The sequence below is a fragment of the Maniola jurtina genome, chromosome 15, assembly GCF_905333055.1.
Source record: "Maniola jurtina chromosome 15, ilManJurt1.1, whole genome shotgun sequence".
In the NCBI taxonomy this organism is placed as follows: domain Eukaryota; kingdom Metazoa; phylum Arthropoda; class Insecta; order Lepidoptera; family Nymphalidae; genus Maniola; species Maniola jurtina.
In genome coordinates this window covers 4,281,782-4,298,708 of record NC_060043.1, presented here as the reverse complement: position 1 = coordinate 4,298,708, position 16,927 = coordinate 4,281,782, and the positions used below count along the sequence as shown (strand labels likewise).

General features: G+C 35.2%; 1 protein-coding gene across 5 annotated transcripts; it reads right to left on the bottom strand.

Annotated features, from left to right (window-relative positions):
• Positions 1-763: 763 nt before the first annotated feature.
• On the bottom strand, positions 764-15,574 carry LOC123872366 (ATP-dependent translocase ABCB1-like). Of its 5 annotated transcripts, none has more exons than XM_045916592.1 (23): positions 15,212-15,574; positions 14,619-14,676; positions 14,142-14,420; positions 13,968-14,068; positions 13,105-13,276; positions 12,594-12,765; positions 11,786-11,916; positions 10,706-10,930; positions 10,161-10,286; positions 9,594-9,818; positions 9,156-9,326; positions 8,883-9,069; positions 8,730-8,815; positions 8,047-8,313; positions 7,803-7,964; positions 7,220-7,423; positions 6,900-7,141; positions 6,505-6,664; positions 6,210-6,404; positions 5,161-5,367; positions 4,092-4,238; positions 2,492-3,433; positions 764-1,032 (listed from the first exon to the last, which is right to left on the bottom strand). In XM_045916592.1, the coding sequence occupies exons 1-22, from the start codon at positions 15,235-15,237 to the stop codon at positions 3,236-3,238; spliced, it is 3,741 nt and encodes a 1,246-aa protein (XP_045772548.1). In that variant the 5' UTR covers positions 15,238-15,574; the 3' UTR covers positions 764-1,032; positions 2,492-3,235. The 5 variants fall into 5 exon arrangements, with proteins under 5 accessions (XP_045772548.1, XP_045772544.1, XP_045772545.1 ...); XM_045916588.1 differs by having other exon boundaries at positions 15,216-15,574; XM_045916589.1 differs by having other exon boundaries at positions 764-983; positions 15,216-15,574.
• Positions 15,575-16,927: the final 1,353 nt, after the last annotated feature.

Sequence of the window (16,927 nt, the reverse complement as noted above, 5' to 3'; positions counted from 1 at the left end):
ACAACGAAATGATCCTATAAGACTTCCTTTTTTCTTTTTGAGGTATGGAATCCTAAAAATGGTGTTTGTTTTGTACTCCCTGTCTGCTTTGGAACTGAGCAAATCAGGCCAGGTACCTAAATCGACTTTAGGAAGATCATCGTTTCTAGTATTCTCATCGCTAAGGTTTTATACCTTTAGCTTTACCTTTGTTACTAAATTAAAGATAATAAGGTGTTTTTCTGTGATATAATCGTATCTACTGACCGATGTTTTCGATAAATAATCCATACTAATATTATAAATGCGAAAGTGTGTCTGTCTGTCTGTCTGTCTGTCTGCTACACTTTTACGGCTCAACCGCTGAACCGATTTTAATGAAACTTTGTAAAGACTTAGGCTACATTCCGGGAAAGGATATAGGCTACTTTTTACCCCGGAAAAACAAACAGTTCCCGCGGGATTCCTAAAGACTCATCCGCTTGACCGATTTGTAAGAAAACTGGGAGCTGGGGTAGCTTGCGTCTCTGTAATTGACATGGGCAATTTTTTATCCCGGAAAATCAAAGATTTCCCACGGGATTTTGAAAAACCTAAATCCATGCGGACGAAGTCGCGGGCATCAGCTAGTTTCAAATATTTTTAGTTCAACTTACCTGCTTTTGTCATTGGCCGTGTCATTCTTTGTGAATTCCACATTGGACAAATCATTCACTTTATAACTTTTCACTTTCCCGTTCTCCTCGAAGTCCTTCATCTTCTGCACTTTCTATCATGCGCGTTAATATTCTTTTGACTTAATCAAACTGTTCTGTTCTTGCAAATTAATTTCATAACATTTTTGCTATTTCCTCGTGTTAGTTAAGTATATTATATTGTCTTCTCGATCGCTGAACTATCGATACTGATATGTGTTATCATCAAGATAATATTCATATGCTAAGTTTCATATTGTTATAATATTATCGGAGTGACGCCTGATAGCTCTGTTATCTTCAAATCCACTGAATTCATCCATATTAAAAGAATCAGACAAACAGGTTGAAGTCTCCTCTAATGTGATTAGGATCGATAAGTTAAATAATAATAATTATTATGCATTACTTTTATTATAATATAATGTTACCTACTATTAAATAATGTTGAAATACTTATGGGATAAAATATCCTACACAACTCTCGCTATACGAATTGTGGGTAGATGAAAACTAATATTAAATTGATTGAAAATGTTTGAGTACCTACCTAGTTCAAACAAATACGTATTACTTTCGGTAGTAAGAACCTTTGAATCCTTTAAATTTTTATTTTTATTCGCATACATACTTATTATGAGCAATATCTAACAACAAAACGTAGTTAACTGGACGATTTCTGTACATTACATCTACATTAATTAATACATTTCGAAAATTTTAAGCAGAGCAATTATTATTTATCTCTTACATAGTAGAACCTAATTTAAAAAAAATTGTCTGTATGTCTGCGCACGTTTCACCCTGAAACTACTAAACGGATTTCAACAAAACTTGGCTTATTCATAGCTAACACTCCAGCCCGGCTAGCATGGGCAGTAGATAAAAATTATATCCCCGATTATATCCACTGATTTCTATAACATCACTGATGTCATAGAAATCAGTGGATATATAACATCACTGATGTTATAGAAATCAGTGGATATAATCAGGGCATATAATTTTTATCTACTGCCCATGCTAGCCGGGCTGGTCTTAAAAAGGATAGCTGTTTTTGTCCAGAAAAAGTGGTCGTTCGGGATGGAGAATATTTTAGTCAATGTTACACACTTTAAACTCTTACATTTGTATAAATAAAAAGGATTGTCAACATTTTTCTTAATTTTACAAATGTTGTATTATCAAGTAGGTAGGTCAGATTTTGTGAAGATTTGATGAATAATTTCTGAGCTGGGGAGTGAAACTCCTCAAATCGACGCCGATCAGTGTAAAGTCGGCTTAGTAAAACGTAGACTTTTAACCATAGTACATCACTATAATATGATACATACATTTTAAATCATGCTTCCCTAGTAGTAACGGGTTCGATTTTGGTTAACAAAATTGGTAATTATCTTTTTTCCGTGAATTCAGACAATTTCACGATAAAGGTTGTATTACTTACATTGTAATGTATTGTAATATACCTAACACATTCATATTTAATCTATGGAATAGGTAAGTCACTCCATGGTCACTCCACTATATTAATGATGTTTCGACGAATTGCTATAGCAACCATTGATAACTACCTACCTACCTATTAACTAGGTACCTATAATAAAAAGAGATGTACTGGGTAATTTAATATTTATTCTAAGTATTCCATTTTTATGTACTCATTATTATGTACAAACTTCAGTATCTACGTATTTTACACATTAATGAATCACATTTTCAGATTTATTCAGAACTTAACTATAAACCTATTTATATACCTAATTAAAACCACCGAAATATATATAATAAAACATTAGGTATCAAGTTTTACTCACATTATGACTCGTGCACTTTGCCGTAGCTAGTAATACTGAAACAATTATTTTCAAAGCTGCATGAAATATATCATGAACTACTACTCATTTTATGACTATCAATTCAAACAAGTTGCTAGTTTTATTGGCATTATTAATTATATTTGAGCGGAGAGCGTTCAGGTGCGGATTGTACAGAAGTCGCTCATTCCCCGTTTCTATTAATAGATCTTGTTTACAAAACTGAAAAAGATTCATTCATAGATTTGTGAAGAATGCGTTCAACTGAAATCTAAGGTTAAAATCAAGGCCGTAAGGCTTGTTATCAGAAAATAAATAGAAGTTAGTGAAGTTTAGACTGTGACAGATCTAAACATCACTTACATCTTAATATAAGTAGAATTTATAGAAATAAACGTTTATTTCCAAACATCTTGTTACATATTACTATACTATATAGGTAATATTTGATCTTGTATAATTCGCGTGCTTATTGTCGTAAGTATATACTTACCTACAATTTATAAAATGTTGCAAGATCAAGAACTGGCTATTCTAGCTAGATTATTTAGATCTGTGTTTGCCAGAACTTTTAATAGCTTTCGAAGAATGTAACAGAATTCAGAAAGCTATTAAGTTCTACTTGGTAGGTATACATGCTTAATTGAAAAAGATACTTAATTTTTAAATAACTTTATAATTTTCTTAGTGTTAGTACAAAATAGCTTTAATACTGGTCATTATTATTTATATATTTAGGTAATGTCACGTGTATCCTCCTCGTCTATTTAGGTTGTAATAGAGTCTTTTGTGTTGCATGAGTTGCGCGTGCGTGCCGCGCTCCGCCACGCGCCCGTTGCTGAGCACGCAGATGGCGTCCGCGTCGCGCACCGTGCTCAGGCGGTGCGCGATCATCACGCACGTGCGCCCCGCCTTCGCCGCGTCCAGTGCTTCTTGGACCACCTACAAATAAAAATTTACAATATAAATAAATGTAATGTGTATCTATTATCTATGTGATACTGGACGTAGGTATAATAGTTTAGTTTCATCTAATTCGGCCGTCAATAGAGATTACTTTTGTGATTTGTAATTCTTGAAAAGTGCGTGGCACAATGGAAACGAAATATTCAACCTAATGAAACTTCCAGCTTCGTAACCGATCTGTATCTAGTCATTGAAGTTCATTAATAGATCTAAGCCGGATCAAGAACGATGATTAAGACTAGCTAATAGCTATTATTAGTGTATAATTGGCTGATGCCCGCGACTTCATTCGCGTGGATTTAGGTTTCTTAAAATCCCGTGGTAAAAAAGTGGCCCATGTCACAGACCTTTGAGTATCCTTGCATGAACGAAAAAGGCAGAAAAAAACGCCATTTATAGTACCGACCTACAACAGTCTCCGACCGCCATATTGGAGAAAAAAAGGAAGGAACACATTAGAAAAAAAAGTGTCCTTGCAAAAAATCATGTCTATCCATTACTCCGTTGCGACGTGATTGAAGAACAAATCTACAAACATACACACTTTCACCTTCATAAAAATATGAGTATGATTTTTAATAATAAAAAAAGCAAGCAAAAAAAATAATTCTGCAAAATGTAAATCACAATTCACCTTTTCGCTTTCTGTATCTAATGCACTCGTAGCCTCATCGAGAAGTAGTATTTTAGGTCGGCGTATCAAGGCGCGGGCAATAGCTATTCTCTGCTTTTGGCCTCCAGATAGCTGTGTCCCTTTTGTTCCGACGTTAGTTTCATATCCCTATAATAAAAAACCGGCAAGTGAGCGTCAAACTTGGGTGTTCCAAGAGTTCCATATCTTTTTATTTGATTAAATTAATCTATCGTCTTAAGAACAAACCCCTATATACCACAAAACATTTCTAAAAAAACCGGCCAAGTGCGAGTAAGATTCGCGCACCGAGGGTTGCGTACTCGGGAAATTTTTCCGACATTTTGCACGATAAATCAAAACTATTATGCATAAAAATAAATAAAAATCTGTTTTAGAGAATATAAAGGTGAAGTCCTTCCATATGATACCCCACTTGGCATAGTTAAATACATTTTTTTTTAAATGATGTAACCACCAATTCGTGGTTTTCAGATTTATTCCTGTACTTGTGCTATAAGACCTACCTACCTGCCCGTGACTCTAGGTCAACGGGAAGTACCCTATAGGTTTCTTGACAGACAGACAGACAGACAACAAAGTGATCCTATAAGGGTTCCGTTTTTCCTTTTGAGGTACGGAACCCTAAAAATTGACTAAAAACTGCATGCTAGAGTCTATAACAGGTGCCAGCAGTAATTAATATTGTACATCGATCTGTTGAAAGAGAATTCTGCTTCGTAGATGCTTCGTAGAGCATCGTCTCTATCACTCATACGAGTACGTATGTGACGTATGGCCTGTCTTAACGACAGAGACGATGCTCTATGAAACCATTATCTCTTTCTAAAGTTCGATGTACAATATTTTCTGCCGGGCACTGTACGTTTTATTGGTCCTGTAATCAACCCTAATTATTTCATATTTTTCGCTTTGCCAACTTCGCAGTGAAGGGGATGTTAAAAGCCCTTTCGTTTCACCTTTAAAATTTCAAAATCAAAAATATTTTTAAAGTTCTTTCTTTTCAATAAAAAGTTACAATGGTAAAAAGTTACAATAGCTTAATACCTACCAAAGGCAAGGAAGTGATAAATTCGTGAATATTAGCTTGTTTGGCGACATCGATAATTTCTTCCATGCTGGTTGGCCTGGTGTTGTCCCCATACGCAATGTTTTCAGCTATAGTTCTATCGAACAAGACTGGTTCTTGCTGTACAAATCCTATAGTTTGTCTTACATCAGCCAACCGTAGCATCGGCAGAGGGATACTGTTTTGGGCCTAGAAATGATCAAATCTTTTTAAAGTACCTTGAAAAGCACCTAAAAGAAGTAATTGACTGACTGATAGTGACATGTTAAAGTGCACCCAAATCGCTTGGTCTAGAAACTTGACAATTTTCATGTAGATTTTCTTTATAATGTAAACCTTAAACTAGATGATGCCCACGACTTCGTCAGCGTGGATGTCTAGGTTTTTAAAAATCCCGTGGAAACTCTTTGATTTTCCGGGACAAAAAATAGTCATTATCCGTCTCCAGGATGAAAGTTAACTGTATTCCACGTCAAAATTGATTAAAAGGATGAGCCTTGAAAAGCTAGCAGACAGACACACTGTCATTTAGGTATAATAATAGTAGATCCACTCCCCCACTAAGAAATGATTTTCGGAAAATCTATCCCAGAAAACCCGACTTCCCACGGAATTCCCAAAAACCCATCCGCTTAACCGATTTGTATGAAAGGTACCGAGGTAGCTTGCGTCCCTGTAATTGACATAAGCAACTTTTTGTCCCGGAAAATCAAACAGTTCCCATGGGATCTTTAAAAATCTAAATCCACGTGGACGAAGTCGCGGGCATCCTCTAATCCATACTAATATTATAAATGCGAAAGTGTGTCTGTCTGTCTGTCTGTCTGCTACGTTTTCACAACCCAACCGCTGAACTGATTTGAACGTTTGGTACAGACATGGGATACATCCCGGGGAAGGACATAGGCTACTTTTTATCCCGGAAAATCAAAGAGTTCCCACGGGATTTTAAAAACCCGAAATCCACGCGGGCGAAGCCGCGGGCATCCTCTAGTTGAAAATAAAGGTGAAATAATATGCTTATCGCTTACCACTATTCCTTCATCGGGATCGTAAAATCGTTCAAGTAGTTGTATTATAGTACTCTTGCCACAGCCGCTGGGGCCTACCAACGCTATGGTTTTGCCCCTCTCTATTTCTAAATCGAAGTTTTCAAGAACTTTTACCGATGGTCGCGTTGGATACTTGAACAATACTCTTCCTAAGCTCGCATTCCCTGATCCTCTCTGAAATGTGAGACAACATCGGTCATCGATTAAGGATAGATTGTTTATTTTATGCATTCAGTCTGTTATTTATAGGTACCATGGCCCATGGGGTACTTACAAAATCTTCAGTTGCGGGTAGATTTGGATCTGTTATTTTAGACTTTCGATTTAGGAGTTGTATAATACGTCCCGCAGCACTTAATCCTTTGTGGAAATCAGGGGCGTAGGCAAAGGCACCCGCTGCAGATGTGGAGCCCATAATAAGCGTCTCAGCTGTTCTATAATTGAATGTCGAAAATACTAATCGCAATATATTATTTACAGCATCGTAAGATGTAAAAATATTTTGAAAAACAGTGAGATAGATAGAAGACTTTATTGCACACAAAACAGAAAAGAAACCAACAATAAACTAAAAACAATTGTATGCAAAAGCGGCCTTATTGCTTAAAGCAATCTCCACCAGGCAACTTTTGGTGCAAGGAGAGACTAGTTGTGTTGGATAGTACTTACTTAATTACTAAGCCATAGCTAACGTTGTGGTATACCATTAAATATCCTCCATAATATAACGTAGCAGAATATACGAAGTTAAAAATTCCTCTCGATAATCCATATGTGAGTCCCCGCAAATGAGTTGCTCGTTTAGCGATATGAAGCGCTGGTCTTAATTGACGAGCATACTCTTCAACAAAAAATTCTTCTTTGCCTAGAGATGCAACTGTGCGTACGTTCGCAACAGCTTCTACTGCGATCTGAAATGCTTGTTACTTATTGACTCGTCCGTTTGAACTATTCAATCAAACATTTTTTTTTAAATCAAGTTTTGGTACCTTGGAACTAGATTCCATAGCTTTCGCTATTCCCGTAGATTCTTCGGACACCATTTTACCTTCTGCATAAATAAAAGCGAAAATAGGTGGCACGAATGATAAGGCAAGTAGCCCTAAACGCCATTCGCAGTAAGCAGCAGCTGCAGTAGCGAATAATAAAGTACCAACTGATTCTAATATTGTGCTAATTCTCTGACCTGTCGCCTGTTAAAAACAAAAATGACATTTGCAACAAAAAAGGACATTTGCAACAGTTAAAATGTAACCATTAATTTTGAAAGAGCCCCCCCTAAATGTAACAAAATTTTTTTGCAAATCGGTCCAGAAACCTCGAAAATATCGGTGTACATACATAAACAAAAAAATATATAGGTACGCGCCGAACCACCTCCTCTTTGGAAGTCGGTTAAAAATGGTTACGCCTTTTTTATTCAGATACATAAGTTAGCCCTTAACTGCAATCCCAATGTAAAAAAAGTTGGTAAGTGATGATGCAGTCTAAGATGGATGCCATGATAAAATGATGTTACATATATGATATCTGGCGCACATTACTGACATAATATAATGATAGGTATATTACCGCATGCACAGAAGCGGCTTCACCTGACAAACGTGCGCACAGAGATCCAGTCGAATTATTTTTGTCGTCAAAATAACCAATTTCTTGTTGAAGCAATTTTTCAAACATCAACTTTCTTAACCTTGCCGTCAGATGTTCACCAGCTACTGAAAATAGGAATCCCTAAAACATTTCAAAATAATTAAGTGAATTATGTTCACTTAAAATAAAATATTTACATGATTAGAAATTCGAGGTTACCCACCGTCACTAAAGTTGCAAGTGCAGTTATTATTCCGAGACCCACAAATATCAGCGCATGAATTCGTACTTGGGCTTTGACTGCATCTGTATCAGGATTGGAAAGTATTCCAATAAAGTCGCCGATAATTAAAGCAAAAAGTGGAGTGGAGAGACCCATAACGACCGCACACAAACAAGCCACAGTTATAGACTTCCATTCAGGTGCATTGAGTTTGATCACTTGAGTAAATGGCACCTTAACTATTTCTTCTGGATTTAGATTCTCCTCCTGAAACAGATTGTTCGGATTAAATCGTTCTAAGAAGGTTGGCGAATTTTGACCCAGCATTTTTAAAAACCGTTCAGATTCAGAAATCGTTTAGTTTTAGTGATATTTTTCAGAGTATTCTTCTGTGTAAGCCTGATACTTTTAGAAGATGGGGATCAAAAATATAATTATTCACAAGCACACATTATAAATAACCGTTACATGGCAATACAAAGTGAATATCTTTTTTCTCCAAACTTTATTTGAACTTTGATGAAGTTTTTGGTTAGTCTGGTTTACTAGAACAAGCATGAGAAGTTTGATGCGTGAACGTGGGCTTGAGGCCCACGGTTCTGTTAGTTTGGGTCAGAAACTCTATGGAATTCGCCAATCTCTTTTCGACATTTACAGATTTCCGTAAAAGTTAAAGTACCTACTTCTACTATTGCGTCAAAATCTTCGTCTTCATCTTTGTCTTGCTCCAACGATATAGTTCGTTTTAAATCGCCTGCAGTACCTGTAACTTTAGCAAACTGAATAATTATTTAATTCTCATTTTAAAAAAAATGATTTTTTGCAGCTGGCCAAACCTGTTTCAGTGGCTTCTGGAGTTGATTGCAACATAACCATATCATAATAATGGTCTTTTTTATCCATCAGCTCGTCATGGCTTCCACTTTCTACTATAGTACCTTCTTTGAGAACGTATATCTTGTCAACATTTCGTATTGTTGAAAGCCTATGGGCAATGATTATTGTAGTGCGGCCTTCTCGGGCCTAAAATGGTTTTATGGTAAAGCTGTAGTGCGAAACATAAAAAAAATAAAAAACTAAGCAAAGGAATTTCACATTTATTATCTTACCCTATCTAGAGCTTTTTGAACCTTTGCTTCAGAAGATGCGTCCAGGGCGCTCGTAGCTTCGTCCAATAGGAGAATACCTGGGTCGCGAATAATCGCACGAGCGATTGCGATGCGTTGCTTTTGTCCTCCAGAAAGTGAAGCACCCCGTTCTCCTACTAATGTATCATAACCCTATAAGAAAGAAACCTTACATACAGAACAGTGGTAATTAGGTGGTTTCCAGATTTTGATAATAGATCAAACTGTGATTGTCTAGTATTGAAATACTACTTTCTTGTAAATTTTACCGACCATAAGTTTAATTTTGTGTTAAATATTATAAGGTAAAGATAGTAGGCTATGTGCAATATTCTACTTTTTCCACCTCAGTTTTGAATGTTTTGACAAAAATAATTTATAGACTTAATTTTACTATGCCGAAAAAAATGGAAAAAATACCGATGGAAGTTTTCTGATGAAGTCATGTGCGTTGGCTAATTTCGCAGTTTCTTCGACATCACAGGCAGCTATATCTTCACTTTCATACCAAAAGTTTTCACGTCCATACCGAATGTTTTCCCGGACCGTTGTGTTGAATAACACTGGTTCCTGTGACACAAGACCGATTTGGCGGCGAATCCATTTCACGGAATAGTCACCAATGTCAATTCCATCTATGGCAACCTAGTAAAAGTAAGTAATAATTAACGAAAGCGGACTTGTGAAAAAGTTTAACAGCTGATAAGCATAGTAAATTTCATGAGCGTTAAAAAGCGTTGCGTTAAAACCCGGCGTTTTGCTGAAAATACAAAGCGCGCGATAAAAAAGCGTTGATGTGTGAACAGATACTTGGGAATGCATTTGTTCTATTTGAACAAATGCACGTCCGTTAAAAATAAGCTCTCGTGCGAATGAGGCCTAAAATTGGTGAAAAAATCCACTCTGAATGTGGATGTGTTAGCACAGCATGAACACAGCAGCGATGGGAAAAATTTATGCTCACTTGATAAAAAATTTAATACTCACACTGCCATCAACGACATCGTAAAATCTGGATATTAGCTGAATAATCGTGGACTTGCCGCAACCTGAATGACCCACTATCGCTACAGATTGCCCGCGTTGCACGCTTAGACTGACTCCTTTGAGGACCTGTTTTATATTATAATTCATTTAGTGATTCAATGAAGTACTTTGGACTTTTGTGATTCAGAAATTATCATTCAAGTATGTACCTACTATTTTTCTGGAGACTGAGTTTTTCTTAATTTAAAGTAAGGATGTCTTTGACTACGATGAATATACTTTATTAATATTACTATACTTTATTAATATTATAAAGAGGTAAGTTTGTAAGTTTATTTATAGGAAGTAATCTGTGAAACTACTGAACCGATTTTGAAAATTCTTTCACCAGTATAAAGCTACATTAATCTTGGGTGTCATATTATATCTTATTTTCAACAAAAAAAATTAGCAGTTTAATCCATTGTATTTTTATTGTATCATATTATGTAAGTACTTAATCATAATGAAATGTTATTCTGGCCAAATTATTCTGATGAACTTACCGGCACATCGGGTCTGGAGGGGTAATGGAAAAAGACGTTGTCCAATACGATATTTCCAACCGTATTATTGAATTCAACGCCTCGATCCAGTTCAGAATTGATCTTTGGAACGTTATCAATTAGTTTGAATATCTGTGCCCCTGCGCCAGTTGCTGTTCCGAATGTATCCATCAGTGAAGATGATGACTCAAAGTTAACAGATGCCAACATTATTCCGAAAAAAACCTAAAATATCGCAAGTAACTTCATCATTATTTTTTACCCGACTGCGGCAAAGCCAAAAGGAAGGGTTATTATGATTTTAGCAGTTTATGTATGTAATGTATGTTTGTATCCAGATTCTGTGTGTTCCACCGTAGTGCCTAAACTACTGGTTTTTGATGATTAAGATGTCGATTGATTTGTTATAAAGGTCCGGGTGACATAGGCTATGTTTTATATGAAAAAAATTTACCTCACGGGTGTTACATCAAAAAAAGTGGAAGTCTCCAAAATATTTTTTTTTTGCTATTGTATCGAGAGGGATGTCAAATGAAAGAGGAGAAAATTCTGAGCTCATATAGGTTAGGTATATAAATGTGCAATAACATTTAAATATACCAAACGACAGAAAAACAATTTTACTCTAATATTTCAGCGTTTATAAAGACGATCGCAGTCGGGTTTTAGTATTTAACTTTATATTTATTGTTATACAGAGTGACTAGTAACCTGTCACGATCTGTTATATGGGTTGTAGGGCAGATCGAATGACACCTACCTACCTCTCAGCAAAATAATACAATTTCTGAGTTAGTGATCGTTTTATGTTTTACAGGAAAATCAAGGATTGGTTTCTTCACAAATCAAATAAAAACCAACGAAAATTGCCAACTATTTTTAAATATTGGATAACGGATATCCCATGTAATTGTCCCATTATTATGACCTCTAAAAAATTTAAGTTTCAAGATTTTAGGGCTAGGTTGCCGAAACTCCCACTAGTTTTATAACTTCCATTTTGTTATCTAGATCAAAGTGCTCGAAAATGATGCTTTTTGCCAAAATAAATATAAGTTTACTGCAATATAGATTACTTACTGCGATCATTGTGTCGACGTTATATGTTTTAGGTTCGTCTATCATAAGTTTATATCCAAACCAGAGGGACAGGCCATAAGAACTGTATATGCAGAAATCTAGCAGGCCCATAGAAATTGCTTCCAATAATCCTGAAGAGAAGATATGATTATTAGGTAAACCTATTAAATCCTATAAAAGACAGCAGTAGCAGTACTCCATGCCAGACTGAATCTGAGCCTGATAAAGAGTGGCTTGAGGAGTGTTTTAGCGTGAAGTTCTGCTGCGCCTTGTTCAGGATACCAAGTTTTTCGGCAGCTATTTTGGCCTTTGACTCGATGTATTTTCCGCAATTGAGGTCGATACTCAAGAGCTTCTTGTGGTTACTGATATATTTTCACAGGTCAGGACAGGACGGATATATTTTGGAAAGTAGTAGCCAAGGTGAAGGCCTTTTTGAGGAGAATAAATTTGCTAGTGTTATGGCATTAAAATTGACGAAATTGGTGTCGCCCTATTCTGACACCTTCTTAGGAGTCAAATGCACGTTTAAGTGCGGAAACCAGCCCAGAGAGAGAAGAAGAAGAAGAAGAAGGAGTCAAATGCAATCCACCAAAACCTTTTTTGCCTCAAGGATCTCAATAGCTCTGGCTCGAGAACTGAACATGAATCGTTCGGTAACAGTGCCTTCATCAGCGTATTCAATGATACAGGGTTTGAGGAAATCGTTGACGTTCAGCAGAAGAGTTGCAGAAAGATCTGACCCCTAAGGAACACCAGCTTTAAAAGTCCTCACTTAAATCTCGAAAGTAAAATTAGCTATACGTACCTTTTTTAATGTTGACGCTCCTGGCTTCAGATATACGTTTTTCAAATCTATCTATTTCTGTCTGTTGCCCGCTAAAAGCGTAAACTGTTCTGATAGCCGAAAAAACTTCTTCGGCTACTGCTCCTGCCTTGCTTGATAACTCGGCTTCCCGTTTTGATAATTTAGACGCGATCTAACAACAAGATTTTTTTATTGATCATAAATATAAGCTTTGATAAAATAACTCGTTTTCTCTTATTAAGTAGACGATATATCAAAATACACAATGAGAGAAAATTACCAGCCAATCTTACTTAGCTGTTCCTTTAACCAATAACCACACCTACTATCATTTGCCTAATAAAATTTTTGTTTTTATTAAAAATTTATAACTAAAAACATAACAATATGCAAGTACTTATCTAAGGTGTACTGAGAAAATTATATTGTCATCCGATAAGCTGCTAAAAATGTTAAAAATCTTTAAAGTTAGTTCAATTGTTACAGAAATGAATAAAAACTGCAAGCTTACCCAGCCTGAACTCCAAATAAGACACATTGTTACAGGGAAAGTAATCAGGCACAATAGAGCTAGCTTCCAGCCTTTTATAAGTGCCATCATGAAACAAGTCAAGAATTCTGCGGTGTAGAATATAAATTTTTCCAGTTTTTCTCCTATTCCATTTTCTATTTTGACAACATTACTGAAAAGTAAATATAATAAGTACAGCGAAAATTGGATCGGAAGTACTTAACTTTCACATTTTGTGAAGTGAAAGCTTCTGTTAGACGTGTTGGGTGATTTTGGCATAGGTAGTCGCGTCACCGACATGCCAATGTTTATTCTGCTCAGAGTCCCAATAGATACAAGACTGTTATTGATTTTAATTTACAAATTATGCAATTTTTTTACTTATATTATTAGTTTGATAATCCAAAAAACCCCTGTTTTTAACCCCCGACCCAAAAAGAGGGGTGTTATAAGTTTGACGTGTGTATCTGTGTATCTGTGTATCTGTGTGTCTGTGTATCTGTGTATCTGTGTATCTGTGTCTGTGGCATCGTAGCGCCTAAACGAATGAACCGATTTTAATTTAGTTTTTTTGTTTGAAAGGTGGCTTGATCGAGAGTGTTCTTAGCTATAATCCAAAAAAATTGGTTCAGCCGTTTAAAAGTTATCAGCTATTTTCTAGTTTTCTTATAGAAAAGAAGGTTAGATAACCCTTAGGTTCATAATATTCAAGTGTCAACTGACAAATGTCAAGTTGTCAAGATGGACGTTACCTAGATATACATAATTATTTATTTGAAAATGATTTGTCGGGGGTGTTGAAAATTTTTAATTTACACTTGTATATTTTGTACTTTTAAATTTTTTGATTTGTGAACACTTACTCGGACATTTGCGTTGCGAAATCTCCAATCTGGTGTGTGTCAAAGTATTCAAAATCCTGATGTAAAGCTGCTTTTAGATATGCTTGTCGTATTCGAAATACCTGTTGAATTAATAGTTCAGAAAAAAAACATTTACATAGTAGATATACCTATGAATTATGAAGGTATGCTCACCTGATTATATGCAGATATGTTCATGAGGACTGTTCCAATATATGTAAGAATTACTAAAGCAACACCAACAAGACTGTTATAGATTGCGAAAGTTTTTGTCGCTTGAAGAAAAGCATCTACTTTAGGCGTACCTTCGTTGACCGATCTACCAAAGTCTATCATGCTTTGGATGAATCCAGAAAACAGTAATGTATTAATAGCGGTAGAGCATCCGCTAGTCAAAGCAGTAACTGTCGCAAGAAATATGCACAGTTTGTCTTTTGCGGATGCGAATCTAAGCTGAAAGTAGAGATGAAATTAAATACTTATTTTTTTTTTATGTTTGTTAATATATTTTTTTAATGAAAATATTACAATAAAACTTAAAGCTAGCCTTATCTTAGTACTTAATTATTATTCTTCTAAATATATGTATACCTACTTCACTAAATCATGTTTTTCAATTTCTTGTTGTGTTATTGAAAATAAACAACTTACTAAAGTGAAGAATGATATGCTTGGTGTGTCTTCATTTTCGTCGGTTTCCAAGGCGCTGCTGGAATGTTACATTACAACATTTAAATATTGTGAAACGGCAACTTTCTTTGGAAACTTATTTGAATAAGCTGAACAGAATCGATTTTTTTTAATTTTTAAAGGTAAGTAGCGATGGGCGATTCATTCGAATAACAACAATCAAACTCGCACTTGCCAGACTGTCCATACTTGTCTGGTCGATAAATGAGGAGACTGGAAAAGCACTGCAAATTCAGTAATCAGTATGGCAGCCCCAAAATTAGTTGATTTAACCTAACTTGATAGAACAGAAACGAATATAAGGAATTCTAAAGTACCTATCAAATTGGTTAATCTAGATCAATAATTATACTTTTGGGGCTGCCATACCTACTGATATTTTTTGAATTTGCCGCGCTTTTCCTACTACTACTTTCATTGGCCAGACTCTAGCTATGCACTTACAAAAAAATATATTTTTATATTTTGTACACAATGCACTTACAAAAAAATATTCTTATATTTTGTAGTGGTCTTTGAAGTCGGATTCTTGAAAAAAAAAATTAAGTAATTACTTACCCTCTAACTTCACTGACTTCATTTCTTAATAACGCCTCAGTATCATCTATCGAATGATCATCATTTTCATTAATATTTTCCTCTTCGTTCATGGCTCGATAATTCGGCAATGTTGTTAGGTTAGAAAACGGTATGTTATCAACAAAATTATTACACGAGTGGGTGATACGACTTATCTCCAGTTATATATATAGGCACGTCTACTTGCAATTTCAATACAAAGTTTTTCCTTTATCTATAATCTATCACGACACATAAACCGTTCCCATCCACAATGACGTGAACACTAAACAATTATTCTCTCCTTCAATGTTTTGATACGAACCGGCGTCCGGCGACCGCAAGCACCATAGAATAAAACCTTACTGAATACTAGAGATGGACCATTTCACAGATCTAACATATGAAAAATCATGAAGCAAAATCTCACAAAGGCGGTCATCGACCCGAGCAAAAGAGTGCGAGAGCGAGAATACTCGCATCGAAAGAGAAAAACATCCAGATAAATTAATTAGCAAACGATCGTTTCACGAAGTGATTTATTTCCATTGATTTTTTGAGCCATATTTACACACAATCATGCGAAAATCTACTTTTAACGTACTAACGTAATCTATGTTTAAAAACCAATCTACCAAAATTCAGCGCTATTGATCATGATCATGATAATTCCTAATGTATTTCCTAAATAATTAATGTAGCAAAAGATTGTATGTAATTGATAAAGGGGCATTTCACGTCAAGCGGACAACCAAAAAAAAGTGAGGTCGTGAATTTTGTTTATACTCTGGTCAGTTATACTTCTAGTAGACGTGGATATATACACACAATGTTTTTTTCGTATGATGCTTTATTGCTAAATTATGAGCTTTTAAAAATTTACTAAGAATGAAGTCCGTTATTTTTGGATGCTTATTATTTGTAACAATTCATTTGTAAAAAAAACCAAAAAGCATTGTTTATTATAGTTAAAAAGTTGAAATTTTTATTTTTTTTATCGAATTCTAAATTCAAATTTTTTAACGTATAGTAAACCGGAAGTGAACATTTCAAATCGATATTTGAGTAACTTGGCCAAAATAAAAATATTTTTTTTTTACTGTGAATTAAAGCTTACATGTACATATTCTTCACCAAAAAAAATTGTAACATGATATCTAATAGTTTAGGACTTAGAGCATATCGAATACATAGATATAACTATGAGCACTTTCTAAGCAGTCGGGTTTATGTACTAACATGCTAAAATACTACGCTATGAATAATTTATTCATTCATTCTAACATGAAATATACAAAAATAAAAGATTTTTTAAATAAAATATAATCTATATACTAATAAATAAAATTGGAGTGTCTGTCTGTAATTTCGAAATAACTACCACATATTAAGCTCATATTGTTATTTAAACGATACCATAACTGAATCACACGTTTTTAAAATTTTTGTCTGTCTGTCCGTCTGTCTGTTTGAACGTGCTAATCTTCGGAACGGCTGAACCGATTCTGACGGGATTTTCACAGACAAGTAGAGGATTGGCCAGGGAGTAACATAGGCTACTTTTTAACCGACTTTCAAAAATGGAGGAGTTGTGATTTTCTACCTATGTACATCGATATCTCCGAGATTTCTGAACCGATTTGAGTAATTTTTTTTTAATCGATAAAGGAACTTTGCGACATTGTTCCATAAAAAATTTGGATTCCAACTCC

Coding starts and splice junctions, on each gene's coding strand:
- LOC123872366 (XM_045916588.1), bottom strand. CDS start 15,307: ATGAACGAAGAGGAAAATATTAATGAAAATGATGATCATTCGATAGAT. Junction 10,931..11,785: donor ACGTCGACACAATGATCGCA/GTAAGTAATCTA, acceptor GCGATATTTTAG/GTTTTTTTCGGAATAATGTT. Junction 6,405..6,504: donor TACCCGCAACTGAAGATTTT/GTAAGTACCCCA, acceptor CTCACATTTCAG/AGAGGATCAGGGAATGCGAG.